General features: G+C 46.1%; 1 protein-coding gene across 3 annotated transcripts in view; it reads left to right on the top strand.

Moving 5' to 3' along the window:
• phc2b (polyhomeotic homolog 2b (Drosophila)) overlaps nt 1–20,845 on the top strand; it is a 45,873-nt gene extending 25,028 nt beyond the window's left edge. For 2 of the 3 annotated variants that reach the window (XM_023827518.2, XM_023827520.2), the window contains 11 exons: nt 501–662; nt 3,665–3,817; nt 5,701–5,977; nt 12,705–13,036; nt 13,117–13,291; nt 15,799–16,001; nt 17,407–17,539; nt 17,664–17,784; nt 18,352–18,472; nt 18,831–19,116; nt 19,375–20,845. In XM_023827518.2, the coding sequence (XP_023683286.2) occupies nt 501–662; nt 3,665–3,817; nt 5,701–5,977; nt 12,705–13,036; nt 13,117–13,291; nt 15,799–16,001; nt 17,407–17,539; nt 17,664–17,784; nt 18,352–18,472; nt 18,831–19,116; nt 19,375–19,529 (2,118 nt within the window). In that variant the 3' untranslated portion in view covers nt 19,530–20,845. The remainder of the gene's footprint in view (nt 1–500; nt 663–3,664; nt 3,818–5,700; nt 5,978–12,704; nt 13,037–13,116; nt 13,292–15,798; nt 16,002–17,406; nt 17,540–17,663; nt 17,785–18,351; nt 18,473–18,830; nt 19,117–19,374) is intronic. The other variant, XM_023827519.2, reaches the window with a different exon arrangement.
• Nucleotides 20,846–20,875: the final 30 nt, after the last annotated feature.

Raw genomic sequence — 20,875 nt, forward strand, 5'->3', positions numbered from 1 at the left:
TGAGTCTCACACACCCCTCTCTCCATCTACAGGAGAGAGCCAATTCCTAAAATGCCGTGTTTGGACCTCCTGGCTTTCCGTAGGCAGACACAGTACTTCCTGCTCGCTCTCCAAGATGGCAGCCCCACCTTTAATCAGTGGTTATAAATATAAATACAGCAGCAAAGTCGTAAATACAGCAGCAATGTCTGACAGAAACATGCAGACGCCAAATGGCAAATGAGTCACAGTGACACTACACACAGTGGTGAAGCAACTTAGTGTTTTCTTTGAATTCGTGTTTGTGTTCTTTATTTTGTGCGTGCATTCTGCACTTAAATACTCCTTTTCTTTGTCTAAATTCCGGAATGCTTAAATACCATTTTTAGGCTTTCCTTAGAGACAGGAGTTAAACTTCAGAGTGACAGAGGTGTGTGCGTGGACACCCGAGACTATATGAAGTATCTGACGAGTTTTGATCCCTTGACAGCAAAGCTAAGAGGCTTCCTCTTCCTGTCCAGATTAACCTGACCACCTCTCCGGCGGCTGCCCACCTGATAAGCCGGGCCCAAAACGTCAGCTCCGCCCCCTCCGCAATCTCCCAGCAGGCTGTGCTGCTGGGCAATGCATCCAGCCCCGCCCTCACCGCCAGCCAGGCACAGATGTACCTGCGTGCCCAGATGGTAAGTGTGGGCATGAGCGTGTGTGTGCGTGTGAGTGCGTGCGTGTGTGTGCGCATGCGTGCTCTGTGTGCCACGTTTGCCTGCATCTGTATGTCCGTGTGACGGCGGCAGCCACGGCGATGCTGGTTGTCACGGTGTAGTAGTGAGAAATATTCGTAGTGCCTCTGCTTTTCTGCATGAACGCATAGAGAGTAGATTCTGTGGTGTTGGCCTTTGTTTTCCCATTGATGAGAAAAATGCCCGACAGCATTCACACGTTAACGGTGAAATGATTCCAGATTATGATAATGCCATCTGTCTTTTCCCAGAATCATTCCACTCTTATAGCTGGAAGAACAGCAAAAGAGCCCAACTATTTCACATGTTAAACAATTACATCTCTGTCAATACCGGTCTCCATGGAGATCTTCCACCTTCACTGAAAAATACTCATTATGCTTGAAGTACATAGTTTTTATGATGGCAGATATTTTGCAGGCATAGTTTTTGCTTGAGATCATATATATGGTCAAAAATTATTTACAGATCTCGTACAAAGTAGTAAAGGTTGCCAGGTCAAAGAAAAATGCTACATTTATTAATTATAAATTAAAATAATGCAGGGAAATTCATAATTCATTAATAGTAAAACAAAGTTCTGGACAGAGGCTGATTGCAGGTGTTTGTAACTGTTGCTGTCCGCTTCTGCATCTATGATAGTTAGTACTTGTATTTGTTGTGTCTTTTTTTATTTCCTGTCGTCCTCCCACCCTGCCCCCCTGCAGACACCGGGAAGGGAGGGGGGCTCTGTCTGGTACTGTCTGTCCAGTACCAAGTCCACACAGTGGTGCTGAATGTTTCCTCTTTGTGTCATCAGATGAAATGCACATCAGTCCTGGAGCATGCCTCCCCCCCCCACCACCAAACCACCATCACTACCTTTCTCTCAGGCCCTGGCAGCCTGGGCCATTTTGGGACAGTTTGCCTTCCTCCCCCCCAGTACTAGATAGTTTGTGAATCACCCTTACCCTCCCCCACTAACCTCACTTCTCCTGGGGTCATTCTGACCCCCAGTTCCCTCTGTCGCCACCCTGCAAGTTCCACCTGAATCAATCCCTCTCTGAGTGGTTAAAGTTTCTGGAGAGATGGCTACAATTAACGTTCTGCCTTGTGGTGTGACCGGGCATTAGAATGCAGCAAGGGCTGGAATGGAATTAGACAATGAAGTGATCACACCCTAAATACTTCCGGAGCCCCTTACACCAGTGTTTCCCAACCCGGTCCTCTGCCATGCCCAGGCAGTCCACGTTTTCCATCCGTCCCAGCTCCCAGCCAAAACAGGGAGCTGACAGGGAGCTGAGAGGGAGCGAAAACGTGGATTGTCTGGGGGTTCCTGAGGACCGGGTTGGGAAACACTGCCTCACACAGCCAACCTTCTAATGGTGCTTTTCCACTGCCACCAAGAACCAAGCCGCATCCGACCCGCAAAGAGACCGTTTTCCATTGTAAAACATGCGAGCTGTACTCGATCCCTACCTGTGCTGAGATGGGCCTGCTTACCAGCAGGGCCAAAAGTGTGACTAAACCATGCTGGTTGCATCACCACCTTCTGACTGGTAAAATGCACAGAGACAAGAGAGAACCATTGATCTGTGGTGATGTACTATGGTACGGCAGAACAGAATGGATTTGTAATGCAAATTTATGCAAGCTAATGCTAATTCTGCTAGCATTTGATGCTAATATGACACAGCAATTCTCACAGATTTGCTCGTGGAAAATAGCTTATAGTAAGTCATGATTAGACCGTGTTAACGGTAAGTAAGCATCTCTTTGGTCACTGTCGCTCTCCAAACTCTGCAACGCTTTTACCGAGTTGAACCTTCTGCAGTGGAAAACTGAAGCGAACTGGAACCATGCTGTAACTAGTGTCTGTTCGTGGTACGGCTCCGGTATGGGTCGGTTCCTGTATGCCAGTGGAAAAGCACCATAACTCAGTGAACCAGGGTACCAGCCCTGAGACACACACACACACATACATTCACCCCAGCCACATAGACTCCTATGCTTACTGGCCGCACACATACACTACAGCCACTTGATGGCACCTTTTAATCTAAAATGAAACAAAGATGCCCCCTTTAAGGTAACACATACAGGAAATGCTCCATTTAACTGAATGTCTGCAAAACAGGCCTGTACCCTGGATGCTCCTATTGTGACCCAAGCGTTTGGCTTCTGCCAAATGATTTGCAGCCCAAGTTCATGCTTGCTGGGTCTTTGGAAAGCAGCAGACAGGGAAGAGTGATTGTGGGAGCTGTGGGCGTGGGGGTAGAATTAATGAGGGGAAGCCCATCAGACAAAATAGGCAGAGTATGATCATATATGCAAGGCTGACAAAACTGTACAGAAAGATGTTATTTAAATAATTTAAATCTGTATAATATGTGAATGTATACAAGCAATTTTATATGTGTATATACTGAAGGATAAAGCATAAAAAATGGGGAAAATATTATGTATTATATCAATATTCGAGTACTGGTATGTTTTATATTTTAGTATGATATTTGTGTATAGTTGCTGTGCATGTTTCTCTACTAAATATATCACAATGTATCCTGCATTCTCATGTGTCAGAGCTGTTTTTACCTAGATGCAAATTTTCGTTTTACAGGGTGGTTTGGGAAAACGCATTTATATTCATGAGATGAGCGCTATCTGATTGGCCAAGTTATTAATATTCATGAGAGAAGCACTACCTGATTGCCCCATGAACATGCTCCCATCAACATGTGCTACCAGTTTTTTTGCTGTCAAAAGTTTGCCTGATGGTCACTGGCCAATCAGGTAGCACTCCTCTCATGAATATTAATGAGTTTTCCTGAACAACCCCGTAGAACGAAAATTTGCTACCCGGACAGGTGGGATTTGCACCTGTGTTGCTGTTGGATGTGTATCCCTGGCTGGGCCAGTAGGGGGCAGTGATTAAGAGCCGCTGTATTCTGATGTGTGATTTCCAGGCACAGCAAAGTAACCTTGTGCAAGTAGCTAGGAGCCTAGGCCGTGCTGTTCCTTTGTCCCCCCAGCTCATTTTCACGCCGACCGCCACCGTGACCGCGGTCCAGCCAGACGCCACCACACAGTCCGCCGGGCAGCAGTCCGCAACCGCGCAGGTATTGGGGATGTGTGATATAGCCCACACTCACTGCCTCCCTCTTCAAAGACAAATTGGTGTCACTACTGGGCCAAGCCTGAGAGCTACAGGCCTCGTGATGGAGGAGAACCAAAACTGCTGCTTATTTTAAAATACTGCTCTCCCTGTTTCTTAGAAAATGAATATTTTTATTATAAATGAGGTAGAGGAATCAGACTACAGACAAACTTCTTACATAAATTTGACTTAAGTAAATCCGGACATACACATAATTAACAGATAGCAGTCATACAAGGCATCTGAAGTACGTTGAGCACAAGTTGGCCTAGACTGAGAGGCAGAGAGCTGCATCTTCCCAATTATCGTGTGTCGTGTGCCGTGAATATATCTATTCCAATTAGTGTGCTGATTTATACAAAGATGAGAATTAACTTCAGCGCCGGGCCCTAGGGGGGGGGGCATGGTGGTTCAGTGGGGAGCGCTGTTGCCTCCCACCTGTGGGACCAGGGTTTGTGTTTCTGCCATGGCTCCATGTGTGTAGAATTAGCATATCCCCCCCCCCCCCCCCCAGGTTGTCATGGGGTTATTCCCTGCCTTGTGCTCATAGTCTCCAAACCCTCTGCACCCTTGTGTCACAAGGCATGATGTAAAACTGTTTCCAGGGCTGAACAGTCCAAAAACCCCACCCTTTGACTCAGACATATTATTCACTACAGCTTCTGTCTTTCGCAAGGCATCATTAAGGATGAACAGGGAGCGTAACTTCATTTCATTCAAGCTAAAATAAAGGGGAGGGCAAGAAACAGGTGAAAGGGAGTTTAAATTCCTTTCATTCATGGTGAGTGTAGCTGTTCTGCCAGAAGGATTTATAGGTACACAAAATTAAACGAATGAACACTTTTCTTGACAGGTTCAGAACCTAAATTCCAAAAAAAAAGAGTTCATTTTGGCTGTGGGTTTGCTGCAGCTAATCCAAGTCATCATCGGTGGTTTGGGGACGTTTATATTTCCTAATAAATTACACCAACATTGGAGAGAGAGCAGTTGATAAAACCAAGGTTGTCTTCGGATATGTTGCTGGAAAGACACAAGAGGACATCATCTGAGTGTGTGTACAACCAGGACTGGAACACGCCAGTTTCTGCATGTTAGTTTCTCCCTGGCCTTTAAGCAAATTCAGCTACAGATAGGCAACTGTATTCGGTAACAGAGAACCCTGGACTTAGTTCATTGTGATTGTTATGGTATTTTTGATTTAAAAATTTATTTTACACATTTTATACAATGTGCAAATAAGCGTGTCTTGTTATCCCGACACGTCGACAGACAAACTGCCTCTGGTTTACAACTGTCCCTGATTGTTTGTGAGGTTTTAGTAAATAAAATGTCTGTTTTCCCTGCTGTACCGAAATTGCACCAAACTGTGAAGCCAAAATCGGGGTTCGTACTAAATCAGGAAATTTCTGTAACATTACATTGCAATATCAAGCACGAAAAATTGCGAAAATGGCTGGTTAGTTTAAACAGCCACTTCCTCCTCTCTCTCATCACGTGGAATGTGGTAGAAGGAGAATTCTTTTGTTTTTCTTTTTGCTTGAGATCGATTAAAACACTGAGGCACACAACACTGCGGTATATTGGCATGTACTCAGGTTGGCCACGAAACAGTATTGTCAGTATTATCATGATTCAAACATCATGACTTAAGTGGACAGGACAAGTGGTTACAGGAAATGGATGGATGACTAGACAGTATTTAATATGAGTAGGGTCTATTTGCATAAGTCAAGGAGTGTCTGAATTCATTTGTATAATTTAAATCTGATAAAAAAATCCTGTTCATTTGTAAAAATTTGTTGTCACAGGTTTGTGTTTGGTGTGCCCATCTTTTTGCCCCAATAGGTGCAGAACTTGGCTATCCGCAGCCAGCAGGGGGCAGCATCGTCCTCCCCCTCCCAGGCACAACTGCAAGGCCTGAGCCTCAAGCAAAGCCCCCTTTCTGTCCAGCCCACGAGCCAAGCCAAGGGCCCCGCCCAGGCGAGCCAGGGCTCCGGGGCAAAAGGTGGTGCCACTGAGGGCTCGGTGGAGACAGGGAGGAAGGGGGAGGGGCTGGAGACCCACCTGGTGAACATGAGCCGCAACGGTCCCTCTGTGAGCAGCCATCCCCTCATCGCTCCAGGTGGGGAGACGTGCTGACCAACACTCCCATGATGCATTGCTGTGGCTTCTCTTACCAAGGTCGAAATTCCTTTATATCTGCAGCTGGTTACTTATGCTTGTGATTGGTTAATTTAAATAGTTAACAGGCATTTTGTCTTTAGAAGACCTTGTAATGCTATGTTTCGCATTTGCTGGGATAGCTCAGCATACCTAGCACATAACTCCAGTGTACAGCACAAGTTCTCTTACTGGGATTTCCCCCAGCAACATCTTTGTCTCCCAGTTCCTTGGCAATATTGTCCACTATTGTCCTCAGGTTTTCAGTGGCTAGTAGTATCTTGTTATAGGACTGGATTGTCTGGAAGGAATAGTGTTTCTTGGCTTGTTCGGCCTCCATGTGTTGGTATCCATGGTACGGTCACGCCCCCCTTTGGGGAAACCCAGAGAATTGGATATCGTCTTTCATCTCTGAATGCTGATTGGCTAACATGCCACATGATCACAATGAGTCTGACTGATTGTCTGAATTAGAACAACTGTGTGTTTGTGTATTTCATCCATGAAAAACATCGTTATTTACAATTATTAATGAAAAAAATGACCTTTTGGTGCCCTGCAGGGGCAACCATGAGACAACCATGTGTTTCTGTTTCTTATGTTAAAACTTCCCAAAACATATAATTTTGTACCAGATTTTATTTGTTTTTAAATCATGTCATTCGTTTATTGCATTAAAAAGGAGGTATTCCCTGTGGTGTCAGAGTCCAAGCTGCACCCGCGCATGCGTATGGGAAATCCCATTTCTCTGCACTGTGTTGTAATATTGAGCTTACAGTAAAAATCACGGACACGCCTACCAAAGATGATTTGAAGGGGGTGTTATGGTCACCCCCAGAGCACACAAGCACACTCACACACCAGGGATGTCACAATCATACCAGGAAGAAGGAAATCACGCATGCAGATAATGAAACTGATAAAGAATAAAGAAATTGAGGCGTGACGAGTCCTAGAAGGTTCTAAGGGCAAAGAGTCGCCTTTGTGAAGCAGTATTTGGTCACTCTTGTGCAGTAATAATCAAACAAACAATCAAACCGTCAATGATTCAGTCAATCGTTTTGACTTTCTGTACAAGAATGTTTGTTCCAAAGTGCTTCACAGAGAGTAACTGGTAACACTTTACTTGAGGGGACACAAATAATGTAGTATTATGCTATTACTTATGTATTAATTAACCACAAAATAAGTGTTGGTTACAAACTATTCAGTAGTGAGTTGTCTCATTTTATCTCAAGCAAGTACAGACGCTCCTCTACTTACGAACTTTCAACTTACGAACTTTCAGACATACGAACGAAGAGGACTGTAAGTCCAAATTGTATCCCTTGGGCTCCCGTTTCCTGTCTGCAACATCAATTTTTTTTCCTGCGCACCTATTCCGCCTGGTACGACTTCTGGCCCCTACTCCCGCCGCGCAGCAGCGTAGCGTGCGTACTCCCAGCATACTAGTTCCTTGTACTTGTGTATACCCTAAAAAGAATGTTGAATAAGAACTTACGAACATTTCAAGTTACTAATGGCCGTTAGGAATGTAACTCATTCATAAGTAGAGGAGCGTCTGTACTATATTTACTATATCTGTTAATTATGAACTACTGAAGGAACAACTAATTAATAGCACATGTAAAATACTGATCTCATGTTTGTTCATCGTTAATGAGTTGCAATACATCATTTATCCCAAGCAGTTACCATGTTAATTACTATATCTGTTAGCTCTGTAAATCATTGTGAACTACTGAAGGAACAATCATGAATAACACAAGTGAAACACTGATGTCACGTTTGTTCATCCTTAAAGAATCGTGATGTATGTTTTATCTTAAGTAAGCTATACTGTATTTGTTCATGATTTGTAATTCAGTAGTAACTGAGTTACTAACTATTTGTCTCCCTTAAAGTTTTACAGAGTAATTTTATACAGGAAATTAGAAAAACAGATACCGAACACCCACACATTTCCTTTTAATGGCTGTAACCATGCCATCCAAGAACTACTCTTAGCCTTATTAGGCATATGTTGTGAAAAAGAGCCCAGTCTTCGCTCTCAGGAAATCACGCACCAGCCGACCGACAAAATAAATATATATTTATAGAATGTAATTGATTATAATAATGAAGTAAATAAAAAGATCATGCAAAGATTTCTTGTACAAAGAGTAAACGATATAAGTATGCCAGGAGGGTAAAAGCTTGCATACTGGAATTATGACACCCATGTTAAACCCTGTGGGTTTCCCAGTTAACACACTGGAGGCATGACTGAGACTGACTGTGTGGCCAGTGATCAATCTGCCAGAACATGAGCCTGTGCCTGGTCTGGCCCCTTTAAACAGGCACAAAACGGCAGGTGTCTGAGGGGATTACGGAGAGAAACTGCTGCATTGTTCACTGTAGGGTCAGAGCGTGGTAAATGGACCAAGTGCCTTAATGCCCCAGTATGTTTCTTGTATTTCTACCCAGAGCTTGTAAACTAAGAATTGTATTTAGATGCTTTATGACAGTGTTTCCCAGCCCGGTCCCCGGCGACCCACTGGCAGTGCATGTTTTTGCTCCCTTCCAGCTCCCGGAGAGAGCAAAAATGTGCACTGTCTGGAGGTCCCAGAGGACTGGGTTGGGAAACACTCTGTGTGACATCGACGCTCAGCATTCCGTCAGGTTTAGTCAAGGGGGGGCATAATTCAGTGCATGTTGCAGTTGTTATTCCCCACATGAGTGGGAAGCAGAGCGCGGTCCCTGCCCCCATCATTCCCGGCCAGATCATCTGGACACGACCGGATCCCACTGGCTTCTGAGAATGGGGATTTTCCAAAGTTGTGTGTCTGTTCAGCCACAGCCAACCTGGAGCAGTTCATAGGACAGGTCTGACTCATCTGAATTTGGGAAAGAAACCCCCCCAGCCCCAACATCAGAACCACCCCCACCATTTCCTCTACCTCCTCTCCACCCTCCAAGCCCTTCACTGTTTCCCATTAAACCCTTCCGAAAGCCTTTGGCAGAAACTGGGAGTACTCTTTTATCTGGTTCTGAGTCAGAAGGACTGCTTTATACACTTCCCCTCCCAATTCCACATCCCCTAAAACTAAGAATAAGTTTTTCTTGAAAAAGTGAACCATTTCAGGTTCACCATGTCCCTTTGGTGGTCAATGGTTAAAGTAGCACCACTGTCACCCATCACAGGAGCCTTTTGTACTTCTGGTCGTTCCCTGAACGTTCCGGAACTCGGCGAGAACATTTGCAGCTCAAATATGATACCTTATTCATTTAAATGAAGCCTGTGTGCACGCTTCCTAAGATAACATTATTTTGTTTTATAGTTGCTCATCTTCTAGAACTTCAAAAATACTGAGCTGTGAGGCACCAGAGACTACCAAATTAGACTGTGCGCTTTGTGTCGCGTGTCCTACTCTATAGCGATTGCTATCCCAACGCAATGTCACTCCTCAGTACGATAGCTAGCAAAACAGCTATGCCATGAGAGCTAAAGAATGTAAAAAGTAGTGCTGTCAAACGATTAAAATTTTTAATCAGGTTAATCACAGGGTTGCTGTGGATTAATTTAGATTAATCACGATTAAATATCATTCATTTTTAATCTATATTAATCACAATTCATTTTGCATGAGCAAACTCGAGAAAAAAGGCAATATATATGCACTTAACATGTGTATTGAACATCTTGAACATGAGTCGGATGCATTCCATCTGCCACAGATGTGCAATACCATGGACCCATATCAAAAAGCAAGATTTTTTGCTTAGCCGGACAACTTGTCGCATTTAAGGTACCTCAGTTTAAATGGTCTTTATCTTCGTTCACTTACAATTAGCCCGAACTACCGTAAATCCGATATATAATCCGACTAATCATGAAATCCAATTCTAGCCAGGTTAATTGCCATATTGTTAGCAATATCAGTTGATAACACATTACGCGCGGTGCTTTATGTATAAAACTCCATAGCAACACGTCCACAGATAAGTAGGACGGTATAGTGTGTGCGACCGATTTAATGAGCCACAAATGAGAAGTAGTGCTTAAACAGTATAAAACTACAACTTTCTCTTCTGTTGATAAAAGGCGCAGCCATCTTGGATTCTGAACTCGGGATCCTCTGTGCTGCTCCGAGATATTTCTCGGATCTCCGAGAAACGGGAGCGCACATGTTGTTACTTCCGGCTTCAAAACTCGGAATTCCGACTCGGAATACGAGTTCCCAGGGCAAATGGAACGCACCAAAACTGCCCGAAATGGGTTGACAGAGACATTTCAGGGATTTTGAGTCATTCTGCGCTGCAGATGGGTTAATTGCGTTAAAAATTTTAATCCGATTAATCATGATGATGGATTAATCCGCGTTAACCAGTTAATTTTGACAGCCCTAGTAAAAAGACAATCAAACTAAATCTATAGTCAAATTTGGGAGCTAAACCCTCTTTGGGACACTCTCTTGGTTACAAGTCTGCTACTGAAAACAAAGGGTTTATTATTAGGCATAAAACAGGGCCAGGGAGCCTGAACTGTGTTCAGGATAAATATGTGGGACACTCTTGGGGACGGAGGGAGTTTTGGGCCCAGATTCATACCGTTAAGCTTCCAGGAACGTGGGCCTGTGAGATTCCTTTAGCCCACCTTATATACCCTTGATCCCGATGGTGAGGATGGTTCACATTTCCGGAGTCTTCACCGTGGGCTGGTAGGATGCTCTGGATCACATGGTTTCTGAAACAGTTCCTACTTTGTTATGTGTAGCTTCATATAGAAGGTACACTTCCCGTGTTGTATGCAAACAAATAGATGTAGTTCCTGTTTGGAGGATGCCTAGGTCATTATATAAATTTGCTTGCATAGTATGAATGAATGAATGAATGAATGAATGTTACACTTATACAACATTTTTCAAGACATCCAAAGTGCTTCACAGAACCAATGGGGATCCACTTCAACTGCCCCCACTTTGTAGCCCCCACCTGGATGACGAGACGGCAGCCATTCTGCGCCAGTACGCCCCCCACAAAGTAGCTATGGTGTTGAAGGGGCGGGAGAGAATTCACCTGTTAGATATAGGGGATGATATAGGAGGCCAGGTTTGATAGGACCACAGAGGCCTGTTTTTTTAGTATTTCATGGATATCTGGATCACAAGGATTTGTTTATAGTAGTATAGTTGTGGGGTTTTAGACTTGATTGTAAGGAAATTGTGTTTGATGCATATATGGATTTTTATGGATTTGTTTGTGTGTTAGTTTGTTCTTGAGGAATAATTGGATCATTAGGGATTTGTGTGCTTGGTCAGGGATGACTGACAGTCATCTGTATTGTTAGGGATGTGTATGATTGTTTTGGGGTGTGTATGATTGTTTTGGGGTGTGTATGATAGCTTTGGGGTGTGTATGATAGCTTTGGGGTGTGTATGATAGCTTTGGGATGTGTATGATAGCTTTGGGGTGTGTATGATCGCTTTGGGATGTGTATGATTGTTTTGGGGTGTGTATGATAGCTTTGGGGTGTGTATGATCGCTTTGGGATGTGTATGATTGTTTTGGGGTGTGTATGATAGCTTTGGGGTGTGTATGATTGTTTTGGGGTGTGTATGATAGCTTTGGAGTGTGTATGATCGCTTTGGGATGTGTATGATAGCTTTGGGATGTGTATGATCGCTTTGGGGTGTGTATGATCGCTTTGGGGTGTGTATGATCGCTTTGGGGTGTGTATGATCGCTTTGGGATGTGTATGATCGCTTTGGGATGTGTATAATCGCTTTGGGGTGTGTATAATCGCTTTGGGATGTGTATGATAGCTTTGGGATGTGTATGATCGCTTTGGGATGTGTATGATCGCTTTGGGGTATGTATGATCGCTTTGGGATGTGTATGATCGCTTTGAGATGTATATGATAGCTTTGAGATGTATATGATCGCTTTGGGATGTGTATGATCGCTTTGGGATGTGTATGATCGCTTTGGGATGTGTATGATCGCTTTGGGATGTGTATGATGGCTTTGGGGTGTGTATGATCGCTTTGGGGTGTGTATGATAGCTTTGAGATGTATATGATCGCTTTGGGATGTGTATGATCGCTTTGGGATGTGTATGATCGCTTTGGGGTGTGTATGATCGCTTTGGGATGTGTATGATCGCTTTGGGATGTGTATGATCGCTTTGGGATGTGTATGATAGCTTTGGGATGTGTATGATAGCTTTGGGGTGTGTATGATAGCTTTGGGGTGTGTATGATCGCTTTGGGATGTGTATGATAGCTTTGGGATGTGTATGATCGCTTTGGGATGTGTATGATAGCTTTGGGATGTGTATGATCGCTTTGGGATGTGTATGATCGCTTTGGGGTATGTATGATAGCTTTGGGGTGTGTATGATTGTTTTGGGGTGTGTATGATAGCTTTGGGATGTGTATGATCGCTTTGGGATGTGTATGATAGCTTTGGGATGTGTATGATAGCTTTGGGATGTGTATGATCGCTTTGGGGTGTGTATGATCGCTTTGGGATGTGTATGATCGCTTTGGGGTGTGTATGATCGCTTTGGGGTGTGTATAATCGCTTTGGGATGTGTATGATAGCTTTGGGATGTGTATGATTGCTTTGGGATGTGTATGATAGCTTTGAGATGTGTATGATAGCTTGTGCTTGATGTTATCTGACCGGTACGTGTGGCTCTTTTCCAGCATACGCACAGATACAGCCTCACCAGCTGGTGCAGCAGCACAAACAGCAGCAGCACTTTGTGATACAGCAGCAGACTCAGGTGTCCCAGCGGCCGTCGGCCCAGTTGCTGCAGACCGCATCCGTCCAGCCCCACCTCCAGGCCCAGGCCGTTCAGCCTGTCCCCGTCCCGGTGCTGCCCAGGCCCCCAGCGCCGCGCCAGCAGGCCACCATATTTCACTCCACCGTCAGCCCCCAGGCACTGGGGCACCCACCTGCCTCGCCCAGCCAGCCCAAGGCCGCCCCCGTGCAGCTGACGGCGATCAACCTCCAGATCCAGCCAGCGCCCGGCCCAGTAAGAGCCACACAGCAAAACCACTGGTCTGACGATTTTACACAGGATGCATGTAGATGTCAACCTGCCGCTCTTCTCAGGGTGCACAGCTTACCCAGGATGCCAGCAAGGAAAAGCCAACCTCGCTGGTCGTCAGGGAGACAAACCCCGCGCCTGTTTCCCTTCAGCCCACCCCCACCCCCACCCCCACCCAGGAGGCGCCTGGCACAGATCAGTCCAGGTCCGACTCCACCGGGCCCTCCGCCCCAGCTGAAGGTACGCTTCTGTCCGCTGGCCTTTTCAATGCCACAGCCATTAAATTCCAGACACCGCCGCTCGGTGATTCCAGCTGCCCCCCAGCCCTCACAGACCCACAGGCACAGACACAAAAACCACACATGTCGATTTCACACTGAGCAGTATTAACCCTGAATTAGGCCTACAGCCCCCGCCCATGGAAAAGTGGTGTCTGTCTCAGGACCCTGGTCTGTCAAGTGGTCAATGCTACCATCTGTGACCGAGCCACAAAAAGCATCCCCCCCCCCCCCCCCCCATCCCAACCCCTCCCCTAAAGCGGAAATCTGTCATGCCCCGGCGTCCACTCGAAAGCCCCCTCGGCTCATGGGAACGTGGCAGCTTTGCTTTTAATGACCCCTGGGGGGCACGACTTAGTAATTCTCCCCATGAAGACGCTGGAGCCTACATAGGTACACACTGACTCTCTCCCTGGTGTGCTGCTGTCCTGGTGAATGTGGCCATGCCGATTTCCCTGCCGCTTCAGAATATCGACATTTACCTATCTCTTTTTAATATTTTTACTTTAGCTAAGGATCTGAAACACTGTTTTAATTTCCCTGGATACAAAAATATAAAGAATACAGATAAAATACACACTTTTCTTTAACCTGACCTGGCTACCCCCGATTAAATTAACATCCAATACATGAATATTTTTAAGCAAAAGATCTGAATAAGGTTTAAGATTTAAGTCTCAAACACAGCGATGTGGGGGGAGAAAAACAAGGCATGTCCGGACTTCAGGGTTGAAAGATGTAACCCAGGTGCCTTTAAACGAGAACCATTCCTGATCCCTGCACTCGGAACAAGGCCGGCCAGTCTGTCGGCATATGGTTCGTAAAATTAGTATCACCTCTAAATATAACCATTCGTAGTGCTGCCATCTGCCGAGGAACAAAAATAAATAAATAAGCAAACAAACAAATAAATAATAAGAGCGCTCGGGTGGCTCTCTGCGCTTGCCGCTAACACAAAGGAGGCGCATGAAGTGCGTGAAAATGCGATTTTCGGGGCAGCTGTGACACAGCGATATCTCGCTCATTGAGGGGAAGGGATTAGGCGCAGGTCTGTTTCCCAACCTCTGGTCCCTGGGGCAGGGCATGGCAACCAGACTGCTCATACACAGTTACCAGCGCCTTACTCTCGAGAGCCAGCCCGTGATTTAGACACAGTATGCAGTAAAGAACAGAATACATTTACGCCTTATACATGTTAGACCCGTAACTAAACGCAATAACCCGAAGAACAGGTTCAGAGGTTAAGCCTTCCACATTTCAAATACAAATTTTCAAACTTCAATAGGTTTCAATAGGTTTTCCCAACTTTTAATCAAAATGCACATACTCTCGATTCAACTTTGTTATTTTGAGCGTTATAATGCAGCCTACCTCGTTTCATTATGTATACATTATAATGTATGCCTAATAATGTTTAGATCGGCCGACCAGTGACAAAACGTAGGACCAGAATTAAGACGTGCAGAAAATCTGTTGCAGTTCAAATGTTATATACTGTTATATAGCGCAGACTGCTGAGTAAAATCTTATTTTGTTCTAAGGAGTGTTCATATTTAAATGAGCGTGGGCTTCAGTGTGCCTACGCTGCAAGAGAGGGGGGGGAGTGAAAGAGAGAGAAAGAGAGAGAGGGGGGAAGAGAAAAGCACTCTCCGCTTATTCAGAGCTCCAGGGTCGCCTCCTCCGTCCCCGATCCCAGCGGCGGCCGTCAGCAAACCAGCATCAGCGACTGGAACTGCCACAGATCTCCGTATCTCCTTTAAGTTCTTTTTTTAACGCCGTTTGGGACGATTTGGAGATAATTTAAATCAAATAATAAAAAGTTTTGGTAAGGTCACAATTCCCTTTAGCCTTTTATTTAAAACCGATTGCACAACTTGGCTTTTTGGCCGGTGAAGACGGAGTTCGGGGCAAAGAATCGTCGGATAGGAAAGGATTAGGGTTTTTAAAGGGATTTGAAAAGTAAAAGAAACAAAGGCGTCCGCTGTCGGCGCCGTGTATCTATCGACCGCTTCTCGTTCGAGCAAAGCGCTGGAGTTTCAGCTTTCAGAGGTTCGGCTGCATCAGCCGGCTGCCCCCGACGCCGGGACGGGGAGGACCACGTTCGGGCTCCTTGTCTCCGGGACGCGGCAGGAAAATGGCATTGAAATGCGCCCATATAGCGCTGATATCGGGAGCATTTGGTGCCGATGCGGTTCGGCGAATACGTGGTGTCGTTTTGCGGTGAAATCCATGAGCCCACAGCCGGAATGCATGCACCATGTTCGGGCTTTTTCGGCTCGGTCCAGCGGAGTGCGGATGGCTGTGGATCACTAAAGCAAGAACGTAACTTAATGCTTTATGGTACTGAGTTCGCGTGCATGATGTTTGCAGCACGAACACGCGCTCGTCAGGGCGCGGGGTCCCTGCATGCGTGTGTGTGTGTGTCTGCCTGCCTCTCTTACCATGCACCCCAATTTTGTTGGCCTCCAGGTGCTGCCGAGGGGGCCGGCGCCAAACCAGAAGCGTGTCCCCCGCCAGCCATGACCTCGGGGAACGAGGAGGACGCCCCCAGCGTGGCCGGCAGCGCTCCTCAGAACGGCGAGAACAAACCCCCCCAGGCCATCGTGAAGCCGCAGGTCCTCACGCACGTCATCGAGGGCTTCGTCATCCAGGAGGGAGCCGAGCCCTTCCCTGTAAGTAACAACCTCCCCCAGACAGCAAACAGACGCTGGCTGACACGGTGATCAAACGGGCATCCCAAGGGCAGTGCAAATTACCCAAATTAAATATTATAAATCAAACCTTTTTATTTTCACATAAACTATAGTGAAATATGTAACGTATAGAGCCATATTAAAGGAAATGTTATTTACTCTGAAGTTTATTCCTTGGATCATTCTTATCCTGTTGTATGCTGATATTTACTTTCATCCTAAATCTTTTTAGGTAAAAGAGGATGAGTTACACGCACAACTGTGATATGCACAAATACGTCATAAAGCAAAAATGATGTAGTCATATCATTTAATATTTCCAGGTGGCGTGTTTCTTGCTGTTAGGAACCTTTGGAGTAGTCTCCATACTGTTAGGTGCTTATTTTGGTTCACCCGCAAACTGTATTTATAATTAATCAGGCGTAGATTAGACAGCGACTGGTTCTGAAGGTCCTGTTCGCCCTGGAAGGCTTTGCCATTGACATCCAGGTGCTGCTTCACAATCGCGGGTTTTTAACGTCTGTGATTTGTGTTTCACTGTAACAGGGATTGACTTGAACACAAATTTATAGATAAAAGAAAAACCAGAGTATTTTATATATATGCTTTGTGAGTAACAGTAACTATTTTATGTCTGTTGTGAATTTAATAATCCCTTTATAAGGCTGGAGTTGTTTATCACGCTTAACCCCTGCAGCCTCCCACCGGGGCCCCCAGAATGGCCCCCAGGGGTGGATCATGCGGCTTTGCCTTGCTCACTCATCAGTAATAAATCATTAGTATCCAGAGCTGGGGGTGCCCCTGTATTTATGAATAATGTAATTTTGCCCTTTGGGGGGGAAAAAAGACAGACAAAGTAGGACTGAGGACACAGGTATTGACGGAAATTAAATTATGGAGGTGAAACTGGCGGTGGATAGGCTCAGGGGCCGGTCTGATTAGAGCCGGGATCATATAGTCACATGCTGGTCTGGCTGTTATAAAAGGTAAAACATTTGCCATCCTTTTGGTTCGGGCACAGCCTGCTACACATCTCCCAGGCTGGCACCTGTTCTGAAATACTACTGCATAGTGTAAGCCAGTAGCCTTTCAATTACCCAGCTGTGTCTAAAAAAACAGAATAAAATGGATTTAACCATGTTTTGGACACTGCCCCCTGGTGGACATTATGTTTCTCAATCTGCTCACAGTTGAATTAATCCTATCAGACTTTTTGTGATAATTCAAGGGTTCTTTTGTGTGGCTAATTGTTAAATGTAGGTTGCTCCGTATACGTGTACAGTATATACATATGTAAGTTGTGTGTGTGTGTGTGTGCGTGTGTTTACACATACATGCTGGGTGGAAGTGCCCTGCTCACCAAACTGTCCCCCCCGCCCCCCAGGTGGAGCGTGCCTCACATTTGGTGGACAACCTGAAGAAGCCCAGCCAGCCACTCCCTTTGGACTCGGAAAAGACCCACCAGAGCAGCCCCCCCGCCGCCACCGACTCCGAGATGGAGGATCTGACCCAGCAAGGTTGGCCCAGCCTGGCTGGCCGGTCTTCTCCTCTCCAAACGCTACCCCCCCCCCCCCCCGCCTTTCCTAGCTAACCAAGCCAGACTTTCCCTCACTCTCTCTCGGTCTCGTCACCTTCGTGCAGAGCTCGGGGATCAGGAGGATGCAAATGAGCCACGTCTGCAGTGTGAGCTCTGCGGCTGGGTCGACCTGGCGCACAAGTTCAAGGGCTCCAAGCGCTTCTGCTCGGTGGTGTGTGCGAAGAGGTACGCTGTGGGCCGAGCCTGCGCCGCGCTTCCTGACGTCAGAGCCGCGCGCTAACGTTCTCGTTAGCTTGCGGGGAGCTATGTTAAGAGCCGGAATTTAACGGAATTTTGCTACATGAACATTGTGCTTGTGGCCCAGTGGTAGCACTGTGGCCTCATGCCTGCAGGGTCGTGCTTTCAAGTTCCACCTCCGGATCTCGGTTTGTGGCATTTGCATGATATTTTGTGTCAATTCTTTTCTGGGTACTCTGGTTCCCTCCATGGCCAAAATACATGCAGTTAGGTGGACAGGGTTCTCTAAATTGCTCGTAACGTGTGTGTGTCTGTATGCCCTGTGTCGGCCTGTACTTTCTGGAATAGACGTAAAATCATCCCTGCATCCCTCTACTGCTAAAGTAGTTATGATGACATGATTTTTGGCTAAATTATCATGTGCATGTTTAATAAACTATCAGAAGTATTTTTAAAGGTCTTTTAAGGGCTCTGTATCTGGGTTAAACGTCATGCGCGTGTGTTTACAATGAGTGCCCCTCGTAACTGATCACCTTTTCGCACTTCTGTGGACAGGTACAACGTCGGCTGTACGAAACGCATGGGTCTCTTCAACCCAGACCGCAGCAAAACGACGAACCGCTGGCGGCGGAAATCACGCAGCGGCAGCCGCCAGGGCATAGAGGCCAAAAAGCAGGTGAGGAGTCAAGCCCCGTGTCTGCCCACACATCTGCGCACGCATCTGCGCACGCCCTTGCCCCATTTACCTACTGCAAACCCACTGACTGAGCTGTTTGCAAACGGTCACATGAGTGGAACTTTAAAATAAAAGCCTAACAGTGACAAAGAGACACAAACGTTCAGATCTCTTTCTGTAATGAACATGATCAGCACCTTCTGCCCTTGCTTAACCCTCTGCTCTTGTAATTGCGTCTGGTCTGTTAGTCTCTTTTTCTGTCCCCGTTCCCTAACTTTTATCTTTATTCCCGTGTGGCCCCCTTTCCCACCTGTCCGTCTGGTCCCACGTCTCACGTTTTCCTGCGTCGCTCTTCCAGAGGCTCAGCACCCCCCCACAGCAACTAGGTGGCTCCGTCTCCTCCGCCTTGCCCCCCTTGCCCAGCCAGGGCGAGTCCAGCCCGTGCTCAGAGGTATCCAGCTACGAGGGGCCCCCGTCACCCTTGTCAGCGGCCAGTTCGGGTGCCCAGGGGGCCCCGGGAGAGCGAGCCTCGGACCCTGAGGGCGGAGTCAGGGAGCTGCCCCTCCTCACGCAGCACTTCCTGCCCAGTGACCCCACCCAGTGGAATGTGGAGGAAGTGTACGAGTTCATTCGCTCCTTGCCAGGTCAGTGTTGCCGAGAGATTATGGGAAACTACTGTATTTTAATTGATGTTAATGGATTTTTCTGCACACATGACCTTTTTGAATAGTATCTGAATCTCTTTAGATGAGAAACATCACTGTTCTCTCTGCCTCCTTCGTTTTCAAGAGTCTCAGTTCTAAAAGTATCTCACTGAAATGGACCTGCAGCTTCATGACCCCCGAAACACCTTTCTCATGTCGTGGCCCGTGTGCTGCACCCCCCCCCCCCCCCCCCCACAGGCTGTCAGGAGATTGCAGATGAGTTCCGCTCGCAGGAGATCGACGGACAGGCCCTGCTTCTGCTGAAGGAGGACCATCTAATGAGCACCATGAACATCAAGCTGGGCCCCGCACTGAAGATCTACGCTCGGATCAGCATGCTGAAGGACTCGTAGCTCTCCATGTTACCCCCCCTCCCCCATGATCCGCCAAGGCAGAGCCTTGACTAGTTCTGCACTATGACCTCACATCTGTGGGTGTCTCCCCTGCCCCCCGCCCATATACAGGTGCTACATCTGTTCTCTTGTACCCTGCAGACTGAGTGGTGCACTTCCCCGCGCTGGCCCTCCTAGAGGTAACTCTGAAATGACTGTTACTGACCATTAGGGGGCGCTCTCTCTCCATAACCTTATAGGATGAACACCAACACCATGAAGAAGATCTGACCTGAAACAGATCAGACTAATTTATTTTTGTGGGGATCCACTTGTGCGATTTTAAATTACATCCAGACATTTAAAATAAATATATACAATTGTAATATATTTAGGTTTTGAGATACTGTCTATGTTTGATTTATGTTTGTTTTTGTTGCTGGAACAGGTATGTATAAACTGGTGCTAGTTCAACGTCTGGGTTTTAAGATCTTGGTCATCTTGGGCAGTACATCCCTGTGGTACTTTGGACCAAGTTCAGCCTTGGTTTGCAGTCACAATGGCTCGCCTTAAAAACAACAGCGCCTCCCTCAGTCTACGGAGGGAGCCTACAGTGTACGCATTTCATTTTTAATTTCTTTGCAACCCCTCCATCTGCCCCCATTGACAAAGCTTGAGGAAATGCCAGCAAAGAATATCTGTGGGAAATGCAAGAGAAAAAAATGTCCTTTGTCTGCATGTCCAATTCGTTTGCATATTTTCTTTCGTTCGATGAAAATATGAATGTGGTAGTTATGGTCACAGCATGTTGAGAAAGGCCAGACTGTGACTGAAAATGTGTGAGTAGGGGCTCTAAATGCAGGTACCCCCCCAAAGTAATTCTTCCAAAGACGCACAGCTCGACCCCCCCCCGCCGCCCCCCGCCCATTACTATGGCACTTAGACAGATGGTCTGATTCTGTTTTTATGAGGTGTTACTGTGCTGGTGTTCTCTTCTAGCAATTCACTGTTTGGTAGAAATCTGTCGGAGGTGTAAACAGCGTGTTCTCCTAATCTTCCTATTTTTTTACTTTTAATTTTTTTGGAGTTAACTATGTATGTTGGAATGTTATTTATGAGCATTCAATCCAAGCACTCACGCTTAACTCTGTTCCGAAACGCGGACTATTGGTTACATTGTGTGTTACTGTGAAGAGACTGTGTGTGTCTGTCGTTAAATTTGTTAGCCTCATGGAGAATGTTTGTGTCAGAATAATGCTTTGTCGAAATGGTCATATTTATTGAGAAAATGGGTTTGTACATTTTTTTTTATTCTTAAATACATTTTTTTTTATGTATTTAACTGGCCTTTTTGGGGGGAGGGGGAA

The sequence above is a fragment of the Paramormyrops kingsleyae genome, chromosome 8 (assembly GCF_048594095.1).
Source record: "Paramormyrops kingsleyae isolate MSU_618 chromosome 8, PKINGS_0.4, whole genome shotgun sequence".
NCBI classification, from domain to species: Eukaryota; Metazoa; Chordata; class Actinopteri; order Osteoglossiformes; family Mormyridae; genus Paramormyrops; species Paramormyrops kingsleyae.